The 23,051-nt window shown below is 38.1% G+C and overlaps 3 protein-coding genes across 5 annotated transcripts; 2 read left to right on the forward strand and 1 right to left on the reverse strand.

The window, feature by feature from the left end:
* Window positions 1-34: 34 nt before the first annotated feature.
* On the forward strand, window positions 35-9,837 carry LOC113679721 (beclin-1). The gene is made up of 14 exons (XM_089194768.1): window positions 35-331; window positions 1,108-1,184; window positions 1,504-1,562; window positions 1,650-1,731; window positions 2,385-2,779; window positions 3,361-3,444; window positions 4,242-4,302; window positions 4,407-4,495; window positions 4,711-4,782; window positions 5,020-5,058; window positions 6,181-6,223; window positions 6,513-6,562; window positions 8,648-8,704; window positions 9,154-9,837. Exons 1-14 carry the CDS (start codon window positions 205-207, stop codon window positions 9,257-9,259), a joined length of 1,341 nt encoding a protein of 446 aa, XP_089050894.1. The 5' UTR covers window positions 35-204; the 3' UTR covers window positions 9,260-9,837.
* LOC113679735 (uncharacterized) lies at window positions 6,958-7,880 on the forward strand. The gene has a single exon (XM_027196701.2). The coding sequence runs from the start codon at window positions 7,103-7,105 to the stop codon at window positions 7,682-7,684; it is 582 nt and encodes a 193-aa protein (XP_027052502.2). The 5' UTR covers window positions 6,958-7,102; the 3' UTR covers window positions 7,685-7,880.
* On the reverse strand, window positions 9,663-22,820 carry LOC113679722 (prolyl endopeptidase FAP). 3 transcript variants are annotated; one of them, XR_016183214.1, is made up of 27 exons: window positions 22,511-22,820; window positions 20,439-20,549; window positions 19,663-19,757; window positions 19,275-19,349; window positions 18,491-18,543; window positions 18,173-18,251; window positions 17,578-17,698; window positions 17,144-17,423; window positions 16,413-16,536; window positions 16,125-16,175; window positions 15,874-15,981; window positions 15,212-15,300; window positions 14,724-14,771; window positions 14,261-14,319; window positions 13,884-13,952; window positions 13,666-13,707; window positions 13,432-13,536; window positions 13,066-13,135; window positions 12,902-12,926; window positions 12,566-12,675; window positions 12,023-12,088; window positions 11,928-11,945; window positions 11,665-11,764; window positions 11,513-11,571; window positions 11,196-11,268; window positions 10,817-10,890; window positions 9,663-10,284 (listed from the first exon to the last, which is right to left on the reverse strand). XR_016183214.1 is itself a non-coding variant. In XM_089194765.1 (27 exons), exons 1-27 carry the CDS (start codon window positions 22,668-22,670, stop codon window positions 10,174-10,176), a joined length of 2,412 nt encoding a protein of 803 aa, XP_089050891.1. In that variant the 5' UTR covers window positions 22,671-22,816; the 3' UTR covers window positions 9,663-10,173. The 3 variants fall into 3 exon arrangements, 2 of the variants coding, with proteins under 2 accessions (XP_089050891.1, XP_027052487.2); XM_089194765.1 differs by having other exon boundaries at window positions 11,891-11,945; window positions 22,511-22,816; XM_027196686.2 differs by lacking the exon at window positions 22,511-22,820 and adding an exon at window positions 21,715-21,980 and having other exon boundaries at window positions 11,891-11,945.
* Between the last annotated feature and the right edge of the window lie 231 nt (window positions 22,821-23,051).

A 23,051-nucleotide genomic window follows, 5' to 3' on the forward strand; every position in this document is an offset into this window, starting at 1 on the left:
TAAAAATGAAGTCGTGTTTCGGTTTCCAGTCTCTGTTGTCTAATTGAGAAGGCCTGGTAATTTACTTCATTTTACCTTGATTTCGAATAGCTACTTTGTTTATGTTATGGCTGGATCCTTTCAAATGGAAATGTATCAGAGCTAAAAATATTAACTATATATCCTTCTTTATAAGAGAAAGTGATTTTCGATATTGTCACTGCAATGGCTTCTGCAAGAGAAGGCAGAGGCACAACTCATGTTGGTTTTGTGTGTCAGAGATGCTATCAACCCTTGAAGTTGGATCATTCCTTGTTATCTTTGGACGAGGAAACGATCGCAGAGCTTACAGGTTAGATATAATAATCGCTGAACTAATAACAGGGGATCATAATAGAGATCATTGAATCGTAAAATAGAAAGAAAAAGTCGAGATTTGAGAACATGATCTTTAAATTAATTTCGTTCATTATCCTTGAGATATCACTCACAACTAAAATTTAACTGTTAAGGTACAAATCCTTGAAAAACAATCGAGCCAACAAATTTCTTGAAGACTGACTATCTGTCAGTGCACTTTGTGCGTGGGCAAACTCGAAGTGTTTATTTCCTTGTGGCAATCAACTTCTATCCATGCGTATAAACGTATTTATCACTCCAGCTGTGCTCAAGCTTATTGTAATTGTGCTAATCTTAACTGTCACCTCTGGGGATTTACACTGTTGTCTAAACATGCAATATATAAAAAATCATTGCCTTCACATTTGACAGCTTTAGTAGCCAAATCTATAATATTTCTCTCGCGAGTCTCTTGTTTACATGGTGGGTAATTATAATCTCCCAGTCTCCCACACAGTTTGCCAAATCTCCTCAGTAAAAGGAAATTGATTTTTTTTAATTTGGTCTTTGTAATGAGGGAAGTGTAGGTAATGTTTTCATTAAAATATCCACCCATGGGAGAGACTGGGATGAAATAGTCCATTTACAAATTTAGGAAGGATTTCAGATGAAAGTTTTCAAGAGGTTGGCATCTCTGGGTAGTGACTGACTTTTGTATAATTACATATTAGACTCATTCTAGCATTAAAAGGAAATAAAAATTTTTCATCCTGAAATTTCTATTTCCAGCTCCATTTCCTGAATTTGCAGCCCAGACTGATGGTGGAGAAGACACAAATGGGAAGTATGACCCTTCTTCATGTCAGGTACAATTGTCCCTTATGAATTTACATTTCTCAGGGTAAAAAGTGTGTTAAGACTTAAGTTTTGTGGTATGATCCAGATTAAAGGAATTTCTGGTTACTGTTGTCTTAAAAAATGTTTTTGAAATAGTTACAGCTGCTTACAAGCTGCTGTATAAAGAGTGATTGCCACAGTCACTCCTTATAATTGCTCGTAGGTTGTCTCAGTAGAGAAATAATATGAACCCAGGCAACAAAAAGATTTTGTGAAGTTTCGTCAAGATAATTGGCTGTTTGCCTTGTTTGAAAATCATTTATAATAAATTTGGTATTTTTTTACTAGACTGCTGTCAATACAGAGGGAGATGATACAGTCATAAGGAGAATCATTTCTCCTGCAAGGTAAATTTCCTTTTTTTACATAGATTTGGTTATCCTTGAAATTGTGTAATTCTTATGGCTTTTTAACATGTCACTCTGACTTTTTAGACTTCAGTCACTGGAGGGTGGTTTTACCCTGATCGGAGACTCGCAGCCAGTTAACACAGAAAACCTCAGTCACAGGCTCAAGGTACAGTAGGTCAGAAGTTAATAACAGTGGTATGAAGGAGGATGTTTTGTTTTGTAACCTCTTATGTCATTTTCTTTCTTTACCAGTAATATGACTTTCTCAAATGTATATGCATTTTCTTTTGGTATTCATTCTGGAAATTAAATTGGTGTCAGCAAATTGTCATTTATCAAAAATGATGAGTGAATAAATGGTGAGTAAGTTCCAGCATAAGGTGCTCCATCTGTTTCATCTGCAGTAAGAAATTTCTCTTAAATTGACTAAGAGAAACAACAGTGAATGAAGGGATTAAGTTTCTAAAGAAACTGTGTTACTGGTATTATCAACTATTATGAGTTTCAAAGCTTATGTGTCATCAGAGCAAAGGGCTGATTTGTGTAGCTCTTATGGCTTTTGCTCTGAGGAAGGGCTAATGCTAAAAAACATTAGCTTTGAAACTCTTTAGTGGCCAATTTACATTATCAACTCAGTTGATAGAACTAAGTTACCTTGTTAAGAGAAACACCAGTCCAGTGAGGGACACACCTTAGACAGACTTGTATCAAATCATGACAACTAAATGTCAGCTCCTGTTTGACCATATATTCCTTGAATGATGCAAACAAATGTATAAAGTTTCATAGACATGACTGTGTTTGTTTTCATTTGTGAAGGTCACCAGTCAGTTATTTGATATAATGTCTGGACAGTCAACTATTGATCACCCTTTGTGCGAGGAGTGTACAGACACCTTATTAGACCAACTAGACCAGCAGCTTAAGATCACAGATGATGAACTCAAAGATTACAAAGTTTTTTTTGAGAAGCTCAATGACAAACCATCACTAGATGGTGAGGCCTTGTCAAAGGAACTTGAAAAGCTTCGAAAGGAAGAGCAAGAACTGATAAAGAAATTAGAGGAAATTGAAATGGAAAGAAGCAAAGTGGCTGAAAAACTTGAAGCAGAGAAAGAGAGATCTAAGCAGTTGGAGATTGAGGAAAACAAGTATTGGATGGAATACAGTGAGTATCAAAAGGAGCTTTTGGAATCTGAAGATGAGCAGCAGAGGTAAGTTCATCTTAATTTATGTTTTAGAAGCTTTTTTATATTCTGCAATGCTTAGTAGGATTGAGGTGGTATTGTCTCTTTCAAATTGGGATTGGCAGTGTAACTGGCTTCTTGGAAACTATAAAGGAAACCTGAAACAATGCAGAGGGAGGGGTGGAAGGGGGTTGTCCTTTGATAGACTAGTGTCCCATTCCAGCAAGAATTAGCTTTATTCTGTCATTTCATGTCATTGAATCAGGACTAAGTCCTGATAGAATTGGTTATCTGACTTTACATGTACCTACCTTATTTTATTTGGTTTCCAAAACAAATGTACAACCAAGATTACAAATGAACTGACAACTTCAGCTGGGTGTTATTTGTGATCTACATGTATGTACAGCCTAACAAGTGTTATGAGTTACTTCTATTTTCTTTATGCCAAATCACTGAGAATCTGGCTAGAAATAAGTTTTAAAGCAGTTATACACACCTAACATTGTGTCTACCAGTAGATCTTGCCTGAAATTAATGGGAAATATTATTTATTGTTTTTATTATTGTTTATCTATTTGTTTCTGTAAGGTATTTTTTCTTTGCAGTGTTGATAATCAGATGAGATATGCTCAGGCACAGTTGGATAAATTAAAGAAGACAAATGTATTCAACAGTACTTTTCACATATGGTAAGTTGACAATACACTTCCTAGTTGTCCTAAAGCAAAACTAGAAAAATAAAAACCAAAAAAAAACCAAACAGTATGGGCCATAAAGTTTACTTGCCTCCTGTATGGCAAACCAGTTGCTAGATGCTTTAATCTCCCTAATCATTCTCAGCAGCATATGTCAGTTTGTGGCCTTTCCTTACATCTAGGCAGTTCATTATAGCAGAGCATTATATCTTTAAGTTTATTGGAAAATATAGTTCAGGATTCATTATAAACTCCAACTGAAAATGGTATAAAGGTGTTTGTAAATCTATAAGTCTTTGCTCTTCGGGGGACAAAGACTCAAGTCTGTCTCAGATTATATCTTGGGATGTGTCTTTCTGGTAGAAGATGTCCAAGGTTGTGACTGGGTGCAGTAACAATGTCATTGAATAGTTTGTCACATGGTTTTAAACGCTTGTTGCTTAGCTTTAAAATTCTACTGAGGTCCAAGCTGTCTGTGTAGTTGATGTTGGGGTAGATGATTGCCAGAACACACTTCTGAACCCTCTCCATGGCATCTGATAAGTAGGCTGGTTGTGCAAAATGGAAAACCTGACAGCTATACTCCAAAACAGGTCTTACACAGATACTAAATTACCCTGTATTTCATCAGCTGCAAAGATTGTTGACACAGTATTATATTATGGAGTGCATTGTAAACTTGGTCCTTTCAATAGTGTCAGGAGCATAGTAAGGTTTAAAAGTTCTCCTAATGTGTATAAATCAATTTAATTTTTAGGTAATAATGCAAGCACTACCTGATCTCTTTGTAGGCACAAAGGTCACTTTGGAACAATCAATAACTTCAGACTGGGTCGGCTGCCAAGTGTACCTGTAAGTTTTACAGTAACCCCTGCAACTATTGTACTTCTAGTCTTTTTAAATTTTGTAAACATTACAAGTAATGGTATATGTTATATGTGTGTCATTTATTATAGGTTGAGTGGAGTGAAATCAATGCTGCTTGGGGTCAAACAGTCTTATTATTGCATTCTCTAGCCCGAAAGATGAACTTAACATTTGAGAGGTAAGTCGTAAGGAAGAGCACTCCTAGTGAAACATTTTGAGAATATATGGAGCATAAAACTGAGAAGTGTCTGATAGAAATTCTTGTTTTATAGTAAATCAATTATGAATTCAAAATTCTGACAGAGAAGTAAAAATTAAAGAAATTTTTCATTGATCTTCACATGCTGTTTGAGACATTTACCTTCATTTTATTGAATCTCTCAAACATTATAGATATCGTTTGGTTCCTTATGGAAATAATTCCTATCTAGAATCACTGACAGACAAATCAAAGGATCTTCCATTGTAAGTCATACTTATTTCTCTGTTATGACCATATTTTACCATTTTTTACACCATATCCTATTGAAAATAATATTTAAAATTTAATGATTTAATTAATTGTTTAACTGGAACTCAACTTAGCAACTCATTTGCTTTTAGTTATGAATAAGAGTAGACTTAACTTATCCTTTTTCACCAGCATTTAAAGTTCGAACAGATAAGTACATCATTAATGTTTACCAAATTTCCTTTCAACAGATATGGATCTGGAGGATTTAGATTCTTCTGGGACACAAAGTAAGTGACACGTGAATGTAAAGTTTCTCTTGTTGATCTGCTTCGTGACAAACTACCTTACAGCTTTAAGAACGAAATTCACGAAATCAAATGTCAAATAAGGAAGAACCTTATATACCTGGTTTAATCTCTTTTAATAGAGGAATACCCTTAGATCGTGAATTGTTTTCAATAAATAACGGAATGAAATGTTTGCAACTTCTAACAGCCGCCTCCGTAAATCATGTCTGCATATTTTTGAATCGTGAAAGTCATTTAAGTCAGCTAGAGTTTGAAGTAATCCGACTCCGTCCAGATAAAGCTTTCAAAGATATTTATCCACTGAAATGACTGTTACACAGTTCATAAATTGTAGGCGTACCTGAAATCGTGTTCCATGACGCTTTTGACGTTTTCATTACTTGAACAACTCAGTCATCAGATTTAGACTTAATCAATCGCTCTGACGAAGGGCTAACGCTCGAAACGTCAGCTGTTTTACTCTTTACGGTGGCCAATTTACGTTTTCAACTCAGTTGTTAACACTAAATCACCAGATTTAGACTTACTTTGCTTGTATTCTTTCGCTGTGGAACTCTTAAGATGAAGTATTTCGTGCTTCAACTTTGGTTTCCAACATTAGAAACCAATTTAGTAGACTTCAACTCTGAAATATTTAGTAAATAACAGCTGAGCTCAAGTGGAAAACATTTTCTTGTTGTAAGAATATTTAAAATGCTCGTGTTTGTCGTATAAGACCAAAGTTTTCCCGCCACGGGAATGCGCGCTTACCAGCCTTTTGTTCGCTGATTGGTTGTTTGGAAATGAGAACGGACGGTGATTGGCCGGTCGTAACAATGTAGACTTGGGAGTCCTTTAAAAAATATTTCCAGACTCGGTTGTGATTGGTGAAGTTTTGAAGAACATTGTTTATATTTTGCAAGCATCGATCTTAATACGAATAGTTAACCTACAATGATAAAAATAGAGCGAGTTTCGAGGAGTGAAAAGGGATCATGAAATTATCGTTTTCCCTCCCCAGTCGCAAACTTTTGAAATTATTCAACAGAATTATCCAGTGGTGGTCTTTCACTAAAATGCTCTGTTTACTAAAATTTTTTAACTCTGGTGTATTTTATACAGGTTTGATCAAGCAATGGTTGGATTTTTAGACTGTTTACAACAGGTACATGAATGTAATATTACAAATTTGAAATAACAACATTTTTCTCTGGGTTCAGTAATCCAGCGATCAAACCCAGACCCTAACAAAAAAAAATGTTTTGAAAACGTAACTTAATCTTTTGTTTAACTGTCGGAGAAATGGTGTGCAGCGTTTCTTTCACATAGAGAAACGTAATATCCTTAGGATTTGTTTAATTAGAAAATCTCACAAACGGTCGTTATTGGGCGCCATTTTTACAAGCAATATCTTAACACGCTTAGTCGAAAACTGCTGTTATTTGCGTCCTTAGTTTAAAGAAGCTGTTGAAAAAGTGGACAAGAGGTTTTGCCTTCCATACAGGTGAGAGAGTGCACCAATAAAACAATTTTGAAAGCGTTTTTTGTCTCTCCCGATCTATATTTTGGTAAAAGATTTGATGTTTTTGGAAAGTCCTAAGTAATTTTTGCTCGTACGTGCAGGTATAATTTATGGAAGGCTCTGTCAGCGATTTGACGAATTAGTAGATCGCTTGTGTGTAAATTTTGAGGCTCAAACCTAGAGTCGGATTCAATTTTATTCGGATTTTGCGAGCGCAAATATCAGGTGTCACGCATTGTTTAACGCTCACGATTGCGTGACTAATTGGTATTATGCTTTCATTACGTCAAGCATACGTCACTAAATATTTGTCTCCGAACTAATTGGTAACGAACATTCGTGACGTAACTTTTGCGTCACTAATTTCTCATTGAATTAACCTAATGACCAACGGTTAACTAGTTAATTGGTCGTTATGTTTATGACGTGTACCCCCCTGGTTAAGTCATTTGCTGCAAGTCCGCGAGCCGTTCAGACGTACTTTTTGCGCTCCGTGAAAAAATTCGCTAGGTCAGTTCAAAGATGGCCAAAGCTAAAACCCGACGAGTTGTTAAGAAATCAACCTTAGTCAAGAAGAAGAAGGCAGTCAAGAGGCCCCCTCTTACAAGCGCAAAGGTGTTGGCTGCCATCGCCGCCTTGAAAGACCGCAATGGTTCAAGTGCGAAAGCTATCATGGCCTACCTCCTCACGCAACGTGGAACAAAGAGAGTTACACCTTTTCAAGTACGAATTGCGTTGGCGCGCGCTGTCAAAGAAAAATCACTGGTGAAGAATGGAGCTTTGTTTAAAGTTGTTCTTACTTCCAGCAAGTCACGGTCGCGTTCCAAATCTCGTTCGAAGTCCCGCTCTAGATCTCGTTCTCGCTCAAGGTCAACCTCGAAGACTAGATCCCGATCTCGTTCTCGATCAAAGTCGAAGAGTCCGGGCAGAAAATCGGTGAAGAAAGTCACCAAGAAGGCTAAGAAGGCGAAAAAGGCTAAGAAAGTGATCCGAAAGCGCAAGGCCCCGGCCAAAAGGCGCGTCGCAAAGAGGAAATACTACAAAGGAACCAAAAAGACGACCAAGGTTCGCAGGAGGCGACGATCCGCTATACTAATAGTATAACAAAACTGCGATGTCTTTTCGTCTCCCTTCTTAAAACACTCAAAGACTTTGTCTCTACAATCTCATGACAGCAAACGCCTAAACGCTGAAGAACTGTTAGTAAGCGAAGTTGACAGGATCCTCGGTTTTATCATCATAATTTTTTTTTTAAAGGATTGTACACACAAGAAAACTTTGATTAAACAGTGAAGGCGAAGACTTGTTTGGTGTGTGATTTTCTATAAATATGGGGGAAAGAAAAAGCGATGAGTTTACAAGTAGAAAAGTCGGCAACTAACTTTTCCCTAACGCAGAAGCGACAACAATCAGTTAATTTCCAAAATTTTTAATTAGGAGGCACTTATGTTATTATGCCTGGGTGGTGTACTTATAGGTCGGCGCGCGCGTGGCCTTTTTTTGCGCGCACCTTGATTTTGTGCGCGTTTGGAGCTATCTGCCAAAACTTTGCCATAGACAGAATTTTTAAGAATTTTTTGTCGTGTCTTTGTTGTAAATTAAAAGCGCAAGGTTGCGCGCGCGATACTTAAGCGGCATTCAACGCTTAACAAATACTGCCTGAGGCGTCTTCATTGACGGACTTTTTCCTAACTTTTCGTGGAAAATTTTTACGGAATCAAACGATTTGGATCGATTTCTATTTCCAAGAAGCTTAATTTTTGTGTGTTTCAGGCGACAGTTTTACTTTTTAAGTTTCTGGTAAATCAGTGTCAATACTGCACGTGCGATTAACAAGCGCGTGGCTTGCAATGTTGTCACAGTCTCTTTTACGATTGGCCAAAGATCTACGGCGAGGCTTTGGAGAGATGTAAAAAAAATCAATCAATCAATAAAATCTGTAGTGGAAATGAATAAGTTCAAAGCCTGCACATATACGTGCTTTTACAAAGTCATACTATTTTACTGGTCTCATTCGTTTGTCTTGTTTTCCTAAAGCAAGATATAATCCAGTATCTTTCGTTTCAGGATGGAAAAAGGCAAAATCCATGATTCAAGTGGCAACGGCGGAGCTTTTTCCATAAAGTAAGTTGGCGGAATTTTTTTTGAGGAAGGACAAGGGAAACAATGGAAAAAGTAAACCAATTTTGCTGTCTGAATGACTCAAAACTATTGGTTCAGAGCGGGTTTCGATTAAGTGTTGAGCAAAAACGGAAGTAATTACAGCAACCAATCAAAGAAGAGAATGCCATCACAAGGAGGCAAGGAGAACTCAAACTGCCTAAAGCGCGGTAAAAGGCGAGTGACGCGTTTGGTTTTTTTGCATCTGATTGGTTGAGAAGATGGCGTGAGTTTTGTGGCTTACCACACGGCTAAGTAAAGCAAAACCAACGCTTTTCCAGATTACTTTCGACAATCAAAGGAAAATTTCTCAAAATCACTACCTGTCTGTTTATGCTTAGCACTTCTCCACCGCAGAAGTTTACTGAGACAAGTGTCATTACGCTTCTGGTTTTTTTTCTTTGTCTCATCAGAATTCAGTTCAACTCCGAGGAGCAGTGGACCAAGGCGCTAAAATTCGTGCTGACTAACTTGAAGTGGGGACTGGCGTGGGTCTCGTCCCAGTTTACTGAAAAGTGACTCAGACTAGCGGTCAGTCTGGATAATGCACTTCTGCAAGAAGTTTATAATGTACGAACACAGAATCAGTTGACTTTGAATAATTGCTCTTGTAGTCTGAAGTTTGCTTTTGAAGAAAGTAATAGAAACAAGACTCTTTAAAGAAAGAAACTTAAGATTCTCAAGAGCACAGTGTAGATATTTTTGAAAGCATTTCACAAGGCTTGAGCGAACGATTCAAACTCTTGTAGTCATAATCTTAAAACATGAATTCTTCTTTCTTGTGACCACGATTCCTCTTTCTTCGACTTTCAGTTTTGAGAATTCCACGCCTTCTTACTTATTTCACAAAGTATTGCTGTTGAAACCAAAAATTATATGTTGATTAACTAATGCTTGAAAAAGAGGAAAAAACACATTCACATAGACAACAAAAATCTTCCTCTTTTAATCCTTATGCGGAAAAACTAAAAGGAGAAGTAAAAAAATAAACGAGACAAACAAAATAAAAAGAAGGCATGTTTGTCGTATGTATCTATGTAGCGGTTTCTTTTATCGACAAAAAAGGGAGTTTCTACAAAAAAGAATAAAAAACTATTGTTTTACATCTTGTTGTACGTGAATAAATTTGAAGTAACGCACGTGTTTACATTTTCGTATCTTCTCTTTTTCGAGTGATATAAGATTGGCAGGATGGCTGACGATAAATCTTATCGTTATAATCTTTATAATCTTTGTTCATTTGCGTATACCAACTTGTGCAAATTATATCGAGTAATGAGGCACAATGTGAACCCTATACTTTCACAGCAATCATGATTGATTTGTTTCCAAATTAAAATCTTAGATGATCATAAAACTGATCCAGATAAAGGCGTGTTTTGATAGAATGACTGGAAAAGAAAAAAGTTGAAGATGTTTATAAGGAAAAACTACTACTTTGATTGGTTGAGACCCAGGCTTCTGGTGAGGAAATTTGTCATGAGGCGATAAAGATGGCGCCGCGTATGAAATCCAACTATCCCGTGATCCTTATCGGTGTAATACTGCGGAAAGAAGACATGAAACGAAGTCATGGCGATTCACTGCGGAATACAACACGGAACGAGGGAGAACATTTTACCCTTGGGTCGGTATTGTTTTGCATCACACTAACACTGACGTTGCATTTTTTTCTTCTAAGAGTGTAAAATATGGGGGGGGGGGGGGAGTGGGCGAGAGCGAGAGGCTAACTGAGGTGAACAAGCACCCCATCCAGGGTGGGGCTGAAACCTGATCAATGCTGCTTCTTAGCTACCGAACGTTAGAGGGGCAGATAAAGTCATTTACGAAATCGTCAGTTTCACAAAACCACAAGATCTGCTTCTTCTGATATGTACACTTCTGTAGTGCCTCTAGTCTCGATCCCTTGTCACAGAAATCGGTGCATCCGCATTCCTGTGTCCAGAAGATCGTGGGCGCAACGAAATGTTCGCGGCTGGGGACGACGACTTAGCGGCAGTACAACGGAGGGAACCGAAAGTGCGCCGCGCACTTTCTGTCTCCTCCGGCGCCTACAGAGTTACGCACGGTTCTCACCTGAACTCTGAACTTGACCTCTGCTTCAGTAAGTGCTCTTACCATCTGTGCTGTGTGCTGGTAATGGACGTTGTCTACATATGAAACAAAAAAATACAAACAAACAAAAAATTAGCGAGAAGCAGAAAAATTCACATCGCAATTCACTTATTACCTAGATATCCATCTACAAAACACGGTGAGCCACACCAAAAAAAATGAAATTTAAGATGCTATGGTGTACAGGCTCTTAAACAGGTCATTGCGATTGACAAAGATGTTGTCCTTCAACACTCGTAACTAGTTGTATCTAATGGAAGGCTGACTTCAGTTCATTGGCCCTTGCAGATTTTTAACTGAATTGCACAAATCAAAAGTATTATTGTTATAACATCCTTACCATCCGCAGCACCGTGGATTATGAGGTAGTCTACGTTGGAAAATTGAGCAGCCCTGGAGAGTAACGATGTGTTCTAAGAAATATCAAGATTATCAATCGACGATTAGCTCTTGTTTTCTGCAAACATATGTTACTACTTTTAAACTATTCATAGCTTCCCTCTCTGCTTTTAGAAGACGATATAATAGCATAAATTTGCGCTTTGGTGAAGTTAAATCATACCTAATACGCAAATCATTTCTCAATTTGGTTTTCTCTGGAGAGTACTTTTAAATTCAACCTAGAGAGAAATGATCAAAGACTGTCATAAAACTTACTCTGTAGCCGGCTTCGTTATCCTTTGGGACACTCATGTAGCGCTCTGTGTAAGCTGAATCTATAAAATACACCACAGCAAATGTTTGAAGGAGAGTAACATTTCGTTTCCTTCGGTGACATAGCTTCGGTCACGCAAACGACGTTTCCTTACCATAGTATCTCCAGTCCGTGACAGGTGCCACAGCAATCCCACACTTAAATACACCAGAATTCTTGCTAAGGACGTAACTTGTCAAAAAGCCGCCAAAGGACTAAGGAAAAAGCAACCAGAAGATTAATCTGTAAAGGCTATCGGAGAGAACGACCTCAAACGTTTTCTTTGTTAATACGTAAAGGTTAATCGATCGTTGTACAGGAAATAGCTCGTAAATACCAACCCAGCCCCAGACAGACAGTTTTTTTGGATCGACGTACTTCTTCTCCTGCATGTACCTGTGTAAGGAAACAAAGTATAAGTTGGTTTTGTTTGTCAGCAACGAGATAGAAGTTGGCTTTGTTCCGCGTCTTACCGTCCAGCCGTGATGACATCTTGCGCTTCATATTCTCCCAGTAACTTGTAAACAGCTTGTTTGAAACTAGAACAGAGCAAACGCTTCTTTAGTAAATTGCTTACCGGCTGATCATGACGACAATAGTAAATTGTGAATGAAGATGAAGAAGGGAAGTTAATGAAAAGTTGTCACTGATGTTGATAGAGTTGACGAGGGGGAAGGGAAGGAAAAGAATGATTGGGAGAAGGAAAAAGAGAAGGAAAAGAATGATCTTTACCTTATCCTGACGATGAGGTGGACGATGATGATTGAAATATTAATGAAGAAAACGAGAAGGAAAATGAAGAGGAAGATGAATGACGAGGACAGCAATCAAGATGACGAGCTAGAGTTGTAATGATGAAGACCCCGAGGACGGCAACGACGATGACATCAAGGAAGATGAAGAGGAGAAAAATGAAGAATCAGACACACAAAAAAGAAGAGCACATGAAGAATACGAGGATGATGAAGTCAGGTGATAATGATAATGATATTAGTATTTCACTAACTTTCACTTACCTTTCGCCTCTATTCCCAGTCCCTCGCCCGTCCACCATTACCACAATAATATCAAAGTTACTGACCAAATAGGCAATCCAGCCAAGTTGTCTAAAAAACAGCTCCGTAACCTGAAACACGAAAAATAAATTCATACCAATTAATCAAGACTGTAATAGCACAGAAACCTAACGCTACGCTTGGGAAGACTTCAGACTGCGCGGTCTGGGTTCAAGACCTCGCTCAGGCTACAGAGTGGTGTTATTGGATAAGACATTTCGTTTCTCGTTTCCACAGGCACGATTTATCCACAACTTCCCAGAAAAAAATGATTTCAAATAGTTGCTTGAAACAAACCCTTTGTGATCCAGGACCTCCATACCTAACAGAGAAAAAATATAAATATTTGAGAGCTATTTACAAAACAGATCGAACTGAATTAAGTTAAAGCGTTCGAGAATTTCCCCGCCTCATAAATAAGCGATGGTGTGATCCAAAGTTTAAAGACAAAATTTACTTACACCTCAAAATGAACAGCATATTTCTTATTTTCGTCAAAGTTTGGAGGGAGAAATTCAGTGGCTAATAAATCTGAAAAACAAAAATGAGGCAAAGCAAAGAAAATCATTATCAAAACATCCCTACACAAATAATGGCTGAAATATCAAATTAAACAGAAAAATTTCACCTGCACCTGAGAATCTATGCGAATGTGTACGACCAAATTTTTTTGGTCAGTCCTGTTCGACAAAAGTGCGTTCGTTTGACGAATCAATGTCAGTATCTGAGCCGCTGCGCACCTACCCCTCCGATCCAACAACAGATGACAATTTAGGGTTGAGTTACGGGAGAGGTAGGTATGCAATTACTCAGATCAAGAATCTTACCGTATTTTCCAGCGGGAATCTTAAAGTTTCGTCTTTTTGGTGTCGCAAGTTCAGACATTTTTTTTTCTAACGCCCTGTTCATCTCTAGATCTTTGTACCAAGTAGCTGAAAGAAAGCACATTTTGTCAGACCAAATACAGAAGAATCGTTGCACATACTTAGGTAATGAAGGCAGTTCCTTAAGAAATCTTTCAATAGCTTAATTGATGAACAAGAACTAAAGAATTTACTTACAAGAGTTGGTTTTGTGTAAAGTGACCCTTGGAACATTCGGTCCTGGGAATAAAAGATAAGAAAAACGTACCTACATTATCATAAACCAGAATATTTCAGACAGTCTGTCAGACTCTGCCTTTAGTAAATCACCGGATTTTTCCTGATTGTACCATTTATGGAGCAGATTTCTTTTCCGATATTACTAATTGAAAGTCAGCCATTTATTGAGAGCCTACCGTAACAGGTTAGAATGTACCAGCTGGCTTCGAGACTAAAGCTCGCTGAAAAATATTTGCAGTCCCCATCTAAAAAAAGAAAGAACACATAGCCAGATTTAAGAGAAAGGGAAAATTGTTTGAGCTTGTCTTCAAGGGATTTGACGATTTTGTAGCTCAAGCTTACACTTACTGCATACTGGATTTGTGACTAAGCATGTGATACCGTGATACCAAGACTGAGTTTTCTCAGGGCACCCTTAAGTTAGCAAAGAAATGCATTGACAAGGAAGCAAAGTACTGATTGTTTAATGTAAAATCGACATTTCGTTTCTTTCCCATGAATTAAAAAAAGCCTTGATGTTCCTACTAAGCATTGAATTGGATGAATTACTCACTTTCGGCCCACGGCAAAGAGCATGACAGACATTTCTTCTCTTTCGTTTTTACATTCACACTGTTAAGTGACGGATAAGAAAAACAAACGTTAGTCATTCTTATTCCTGTCGTCATCCACGCCGATTTCCCGCGATATTTGATCAACTCATGGTGCGACCTTTACTGAATACAACAAGTACAGTGTTTACGATTAGATAGACGCAAAACCTGCGCAAAAACTTGGATACGATAACTACGATGAGACCTGGGACGAGCTCTGCCACGTAATGGGTTCAAAGGCGTTTATATGCTGACTTCTAGGGCCGATTTTGCTGGTCGAGAGCGTTTTGTTGAGTGACGGAGAAAGACAGATGGACAATTTCAGTTTAGCCGTTAAATCAGTATTGGTTGATTGTTCAATTACACGAGAGTTGAAAAAGTGCATAAGACTTGCGAAAATATTACAAAATTATTGACTTCTACCTGTAAATATGCCTGTCTCTAGGCGATGTTTCTGCACTCTGAAAATACCTGTGGATTAAAATAAGAACTATCAAGAAAAAAAATAAGTATCATCAAATCCCGCGCTAAAAAATCGGGGTTGAGTTGCCAAGTTCAATCAATAAACTCCCATAACTAAAATTTCGTTGATGACAAATCTACTCTCAGTGCGCGGGGTGGGGTGGGAGGGGAAGGAAATGGGATGCACCATACGACCAAGAATAATAATTAATTTGTCCTCTCTATCGCCAAATAATCTAAGTTGGCACTTCATCAGCCGTGCATGATCGACCGAATATGTTATAAAAATAAACAAAGAGGCAGTTCTTAATATCTTTAAGCACTCAGTGAAACAAAGTAAACGATGTAGTAGGTAATGAAACGAGGAAATTAGGAAATAAAACGAGATAAAACAAGGAGAGAGATCACGAAACAAAAGAAATGAGTAGAAGAATTCAAGAATGACTTACACTGTTTCGGTGTCTTTCTTAAACGCCAAAATTTTGACAACTTCCCATATTCCAAATGTGAGAAAGGTAATGTTGTCTTTCCCTGAAGGCTGTAAATGTAATGGAAAAAAACAAACAAACAAACTACATGAAAACGCTCGCGTTCTTCCTTTCTGATTTGATCAATATTGGTCAATGCAACTCAATAAAGTACTGCGAGTTAGGAGATACAGACCCATGTGGAGTAGTTACTTTTTCTTTTCAAAAAAAACCATACCAGTGCCAGTAAGACAATCTTGGGTCTCCTTGTCGCCTCTGTTAGCTTCTCTTCAAAACCCTTCCCCAAGGAAAACCTTTCACTTAATTCGCAAGGGATTCTTAGTAGAAAGACCTTACAGTACCGTACATGCTCACTTCTTGAAAACCTAAATTTCTCAGCCGTTCACCGAACCTATTTAACCTTTTCACTCCCAGAAGTGATTAACATGTAACTTCTCCCTATAATACCCATACATTATTCAGCAAACAGGTAATAAGAATATTAAAACTCATCAGGTACGAGACATTAACTTGATCGAACACTAAATTCTCGTAACCAATTTACAAGGAAATGTGTAGTAACTAGAAGGGAGAAGTAACGATCAGATCTTGGGAGTTAAAGGGTTAAGTTCATCAGTACTTACAGTGACCATGACTTGCGCTACATGAATGAAGCTTCCACCGTTTCCTTGTGGTGAAGGTATGAGAGTCACATAATAAGAGCCATCTTTTGAGAACCACGGGTTCGGGGGCTGTAAATAATAGTAGTTATCAGTCACTTCACACATCTTATGTTTTTTTTTATTGTGGAGCGCAAAGTAATTCCACTCAGAAAATATTCCTTCATAGAAAAAATCAAAACGACATTGATGGCACTACTAGCTAACAGACCTACCAGGTATGTTTTGGTATCCACCCAGCCGTTTGTCACCTGAGTTCTTTGATTCTGAAAGATAAAATAAAAAAAAGACAGAAATAACAGCTGTAAAATAGCTTGAAAGAAAATTTCCGGGCGCAATATTAATCACGTCAACAATATGTAGGAATTGATTCATTGACCGATAGTTTTTACGTACAGCCTCACAAGCACAACAAGCAGCAATTGTTTGTGCAGAAATAACGCGGAAAATTTGTCTACGTATAAAGACGTAATATCATCTGAGAATGCGTTGTATGTTGTTACCTCAGCGCAGTTCCCAGATGGAGCGTCACAGATGGATGCAATAGAAGTGTCCTGAACTCTGTTCAGCCACCAAACTAACACTTTACTATTTGACGCCCATCCCACGTTGGTGTAGTAATGTTCTCTGATAAAAAAAAAGATCACGCAAACATGAGAATATCCCAGAGACAAACATACGACTGGGATGATGACTTCCGTTTAAGTTGTCGAACTTCAGTCAATACTACCGACAACAGTCCTACGCAGATCTCTCCTCTCTTCGCATACGATCAAAGCACACGATCAAATGTTACTCCTGGGATCAAATATTTCTTGGATAAATAGAAAATTAGAATAAATGCAGAAGGGAGCAGAAGGTTAGAGAAGAGGGAAGGGGCTTAAGGAGAATGGGGACGCATGGAGGAAAGAGGGCATCTTTAGGTAGGTACTGACCATTCAGCCGACGTAAATATACATGTATCTACATTTTTCCATGATTCAAATTTCAAATCTTATATCTCATAGAAGCACATCCCACATCCAATATTCCATATCTCACACCTCACACCACATCTCATATCTTGTATCTCGTATCTCGTATACATTCTCACACCTCACCTCACACCTCATACCTCATATCTCATATCTCATATCTCATATCTCACATCTCATATCACATATCTCAAAGCTGAAATCTCATATCTCACATCATATACCGACAAATCTCACGTAACAAGCAATGAAGCACTTACACGTTTGCAAAATCAGCTGGTGGATTTAAGTCCATGATATTAGGTACTTGGCTTTTATTCGATGGCAGCTTGTTCAAGTCCACCATTTTGATTTTTACAACGGGATTTGGTGAGCCAGGTTTGGGGTAAGCTATCTTCTTCACTGTGGTGTACATATCAGAGTATTTACCGTACCACAGGTAAGAAAACCACTTTACTTGAGTATCATTAGACTGTGCGTAAGCCAGATATCGGCCGTCCGGGGAGAACCACATGGCTACATTTGTGGACGTAACGTCCTCTATGAATGAAAGTTAAGAAGGTGTCTTTAGGAAAGTTCACGAGAACTTAAGTCAACGTCCATACCGCTCTATGTAATGCTCATTATGGAGAAACTTACACAGACCACTACAAAGTAGACAGGAACGAGTGTTAAACAGTCAAATATTACTTGCCTTCGTAAACCCAATCAGGGACGCCATTGAAGAGCTCGTTCTCTTTTCCGTTGTCAGTTATGGTATGGACGGTGCCTCCAATTTTGTCCAACCAGTAAATATTATTATCTTGTACAAAGCCCTTTCAGTCAGAAAATTGTGAGAAGTTTTATAAAATTGAGAGTGTCAGACAATCTTCCGACCCCCTCCCCTCCTCAGGAGTGTCAGTTTCTGATAAAAATATCGGGGAGAAGGGTGGGGATAGAGGTTCTTACCATTATAGGGGGTAAATTGGTGTATAAGTGCCGGTTAGGAAAATTAACAGTGTAAAACTCTAATAAACGACGCTAAAATTATTGCGGCACTGAATTTACGGGAAACATGAGGTGGTTGAACAGATCAATGCTGGGAGCAGTAGGCTTTTTTGATACATCAATAACTTAGAGGAATTATGGGCCTGAAAGAAGTCATCTTAGTTTCCGCTGTTCTTTTAGAAATGGCACGAAATAGGTAAGACAAGTTCGAGGTATACGCATACAAATGAAGCGGTTCTGTTGCATTTTGGTAGTTTTAAGGTCTCTATGGGACGGTGTAGAATTCTTTAGAGATGACTTACTATAGAGGTGTCATTGTTTCCCCATATAGCTAACTGAATCTGTTTATTTGGGTCAGGTGGTATAACTCGAAAAGTTGATCTGAAACGAAGATAGACAAAACTGAACTAAGTGGCGTTAACTAAGAATAGGGATCATAGTCAAATTTCTTATTATGTTCTTAAGAAAACATGGTACTTCGGAATTCCAGTTACAAAGCTTTTTCCTAATGTCTCTAAACTGGAATGCGAAGTTAAAACTAAGAGGACATAACAAAAGATGATAGTTTTTGGATCTGTTTTCCATCATAAACAATCGTTAAAAAAAATTTCTCTACAAACCCCTTTTCAAAGTTGTGCACATAGTAATCAGCGAAAAAAGATCTCCGATACAACTGAAAGAAAAACATTAAAATATATTTTACTCTTTCGCCTGAAAGCCAAGTTAAACTAGCTTCTTGAAAGGTGACGGTTGTATTTCTAAAGTAAAATATTAAAAGTTGTCTCAAGCGTGGGGCGAAGAACAGTGATGGTTGTATTTCTAAAGGATAATATTCAAAGTTGTCTCGAGCGTGGGACGAATAAAACTTTGGGAGTCCTGTGTGAACTTGAAGCCCCTTACGGTTAGATGCCCTACTAAGCTACATGGAAATCGTTGGCGAGCTACACCGTACTCCGGGTATCATGGGAGTAAGTCATTTAACCTGCTTTTATGCATGGATAAGGCTCAAAGCTGTACTGTTAACTGAACTACTGATCGTCTGAAGGCTCTGATCTCAAAAGTCTGTGGTGTGTAGCCCTTCAAATCTCTTAAAAAGACAAAGTTCTACAAGTCGCCCTAAGTTGGTAGCCTGTGTCATCTGGGATCTGCTCGAGCATAAACCCAAGTTAGAACCTCTTGCATAACTCTCTTGTATCTGAGATACGAGAGTTATGCAAACTCGGTGAACGATAAAAACAGCCTACGTAAGTGACTTTGCGGCGTAGGGAGAGTTTTCCTTTCTCGAGTTTTTATAAAAAGAGTAAAGCTTGTGCCGCACGCGAAACCGCTGCAAATCACGGACCCATTTAATCATCCGATCGATTGAGGACGAAAAAGAAATACATGATATTTTATGGGTTATACCTTTCTCTTGTTGGAAGCCAAAAGAACCCATTTTCCATTAGACGAAATCCAATAATTAGAAACGTTGAAATTATCCTATCATGAGAAAAAATAATCAACTTAAGTGATTCACATTTGCCCTCTTGCAACATCAAACCAAACTGAAATAGTTAATAGAAGGTAAATTGAGTTCTTCCTCGTAAATAACTGGGTACGTGACAGCTTCACAGAAAGTATAGTCACCTTTTTCGAGACGTTGTGTGACAAGGTATACTTTTCTTCTTGCGTGACATGTTCATCACAGGCCGTTTTGGTAGGGAGGAAACGCCTTAGATATAGACTTTCAACAATTATTGTAACAGGTAAAAATGTTAGAAGGAACGGAAACTAGTTAGTTATGTGTACTTACCAATATTTTTTTAAAATCAGAAAAAGGTACCGTGTCGTTTCTTAAAAGATTAGTCTCAGTCAAATTGCCCCCAGAATATTGGATATACACGTCGTCTAAGGAAACAAATGAATTCATCAGAAGTCTACATTCTAGATGATGTAGAAAGAAGCGAAAGAAGCTTTAAAAGGCTTTTGAACATCGAGTAAACGCAGGTGTAATTTTTGCATCATGGCACGTTCAGCGAAAAACTTTTCAAAAATTGGGTTGAAAAGTGGCAGAAAAAATAGCCAGAGTAGGAAGGAAATGGGAAGAAAGAAATGAAAGAGAGAGAGGGGAAGCGTGAAATTTCTTTTTTTAACAATTAATTTAATATTTAAGGAAAAATTTGAAAGGAGGGACATAAAAAAAATAAAGCTATTAGTTGTAAAGACAGTTGTTTATTTGAAGCGAGAAGCAGAAGAAGATAAGAACAGATCTGTTCCAAACCACTACCTAATTGAGTTGCCTTATTTCCCACAGTCATTTGGCTCAGGTTTGCCCCTCATGTCTCCCTTCTTCCTCCAATTTTCTATTCAGTTTCTAGGTCTCAAGAACCCTTCCAGGGAGGGAGAGATCTGGTGTTTATGCTACCCCACTCCCTACTAAAACAACGAGGTACGTCCCTAAAGACACTAATGTAATACCTCCCCCGACTAAAACTTCTCGCCAACGCCTTTGATCCTCTTTACAATCTTTAACGTGAGTGCCTCCTGGATCGTTTAGTAGCACAATTAACGTGGCCTTTTGGCACTCACCTGTCTTCCATCGGACAGGAAATGTGGAGTAAGAGTAGTAGCTGTTGAAAATGTCGTCAAATCCGAACTTCTTCTTGAGAGTTTCTGATCCTCCGCTGGGTGCCTCAGTGGCTGCCAAAAAAAATATATACATATACGATTAAAAAACTTTCAAAATTTTTATTCTAAACTGGATAACATTGGGACAGTCTTTTTAGTCGCTGTCTGGTTACAACGAAAACTGCGAAACAAAGCAGGCCAGTCCTTACGCCGCACATTGACGCAGAGAGCTCTCTTGAAAACGACTTTTCAATATCTTGTTTAAACTGAAAACTAGATTCCATTAAGTTTAAAAATAATTACTAAACTTCATTCTTCTGGGTCGATTGCTAAGAATTTCCATCGAAATCGAACCATTCTTTTTACACTTGAAATGAAAAGGATCTCAAGGCTTGAGTGTAACTTAACCGTGTGTAAAAGCGTTGTGTGACATTTGGCGTTTCATGACCATACTGGCGCAACTGTGTGTGGCCGTGGTAACACCGAGGTAAATAATGAGATTTCGTTTGCTTAACTATTCTAAAAGAGATTAAAATACACTACGATAGAGGCCATGCCACCAGATCAGATATGAAACAAGATAAGAAGAGAAGACAGATTGTTACTCTCAGGTAAATCTAAAGAAATTAGTTGTGCATAACCATCAACAATGTAACCATCTTTTCATAACCCAAATATTTTAGAAACTGTTTGCTCAACCGAACATTTTAAAAATAACACTTAAACAGTCATAGTTTTATGAAGGGATTGAGACGCTCCGAGCATAGTGGACCCGGTTGACAAACAAAATAATCTAACTTAGAGCACTGAAACATTTTACACGGATTAGCTAAGGGGTGTTTTGATCGTGTTCACAGTTTGAGAAAACAATCCGAATCTTAGCTCGCCCTCAAAAATACGTCATGTTGCATTTGCTGTGTCTTTAATTCAGATCTATCGAACTACAAAGCAAAGTCACAACAAACCTGCTTCCAAGACTTATAAAATAAAGGGAAACACACACCCACACTCACCTAAAATTACAAGGGTGGAGAGGGACCGTTGAGGGTATGCACCTTAGAAGATAATTTCTCGTCAATGTTGCTCATTCAGAGACTCTTTACAAGTCTCTGAACTGTGAGAAAATAAAGCTAGTGTGCGATTTCCCCGGGCAGAGGCAACGCTTTGTTAAAGGTAGGTCCATAAGCAGCGTAAGTAAATACCTGGCATTATCTCGACGTACACTTGCGTAACTCACCTTTTATTCTCGGTTTCCCGGAGAGAGTGATGGCCAGAATCATTGCAACTCCAACGAGCACACTTACAACAATAAGTGGTATACCGAACTTAAAAACTTGCGAGTTGGTACGCATTTTTGTGAAGTAAACTGAAGAACGTTTCGAACGACTGATCGAACAAAGAAGAACAAACTTAATGACAGTAATCGGACGCTTCGAAAGAAAACTGCCCGTCAAATGAAACAAGATACTGCCGTGTGGCGTCTCTGCTGTGGTGTCTTGCAGTTGTCTCGAATCGGGTCACGCAATAACCCTTGAAATCAATTTTCTCACATCTAGAATTAAACTTTGAGTCAATTCTTGGAAAGAAAACACAGTCAAATGACAAAAAAAATCTTAAATTTTTTTTTAAGCTGAGGTCGTAATATTCTCGATTTTACTTTAGATGAACATTTTCTAAGAAATTGTCGTAGAAGTATGCATGCATACTCAAAGCCACCTGTTCCTTGCTAAAATGTTCACTTTTTTACTCTCTGAATTTCCTTCTACTATAAATTTTCAGTCTCACACATGTACTGTACTTCTGTACTGCCTTGCCTTTTTTAATACCATGGCGGACGCAAAATTGCAATGCACGAATTTGCAAATTTTCAGCGACAAGACTCCTATCGTAAAAGCGTGACAACCTTCAAATTGGGTGTCCACTGTTATATGAAACGTTATTAAAAAATTAACAAGAAAAGTCTCAGTATTGAAAGAAAAGAACTAACACAGAATATAAAGTGGAAACAACCTTACTATATTTTCAAGGCTTACCTCTGGCTTCTTTACTGTCTTGATTTCTCGTCACTGCGATTGCGACGATAACAAACAAAGCTAGGAACGATGACAGGCATACTGCAAGAATAATTTTCCAGCTACGTTTAAACCGCATTTTCAGACAGTTTTCCGAACTTTTATCCGCCGATTCCGCCATGACAGTGAAACAACTTGATACGCAAATGTAGTTTGACCAGCGCCTGTCGCAGATTCCTTCCGGTACCCCACTGACAGAATTGCCAAAAATTTCTGATTTGGTTTATCGATATTGTTTTACGTACAATTATTCAATTTACAGACAATAGTTTTCCCACTGGGAAAATAAAACGGTCCAGAGGTCAAAACAAATCTAAAAGACATCCCGGATTGTAGTGTGATTTTTGAGGTCTGAACAACAACAAGTTCACAAAAGCTCTGAGAAAAGTCAGAGTGTAAAGATTTATCTTCCAGAGTAAAAATGTAAATTTACGAATAGCAGATGATTTCAAACATTATTATCCTTTTTAGGTGTTAATGCACACTTTGAAAATAAAGACCA

Source organism: Pocillopora damicornis, chromosome 14 (assembly GCF_964200805.1).
Source record: "Pocillopora damicornis chromosome 14, jaPocDami1.2, whole genome shotgun sequence".
NCBI lineage: Eukaryota > Metazoa > Cnidaria > Anthozoa > Scleractinia > Pocilloporidae > Pocillopora > Pocillopora damicornis.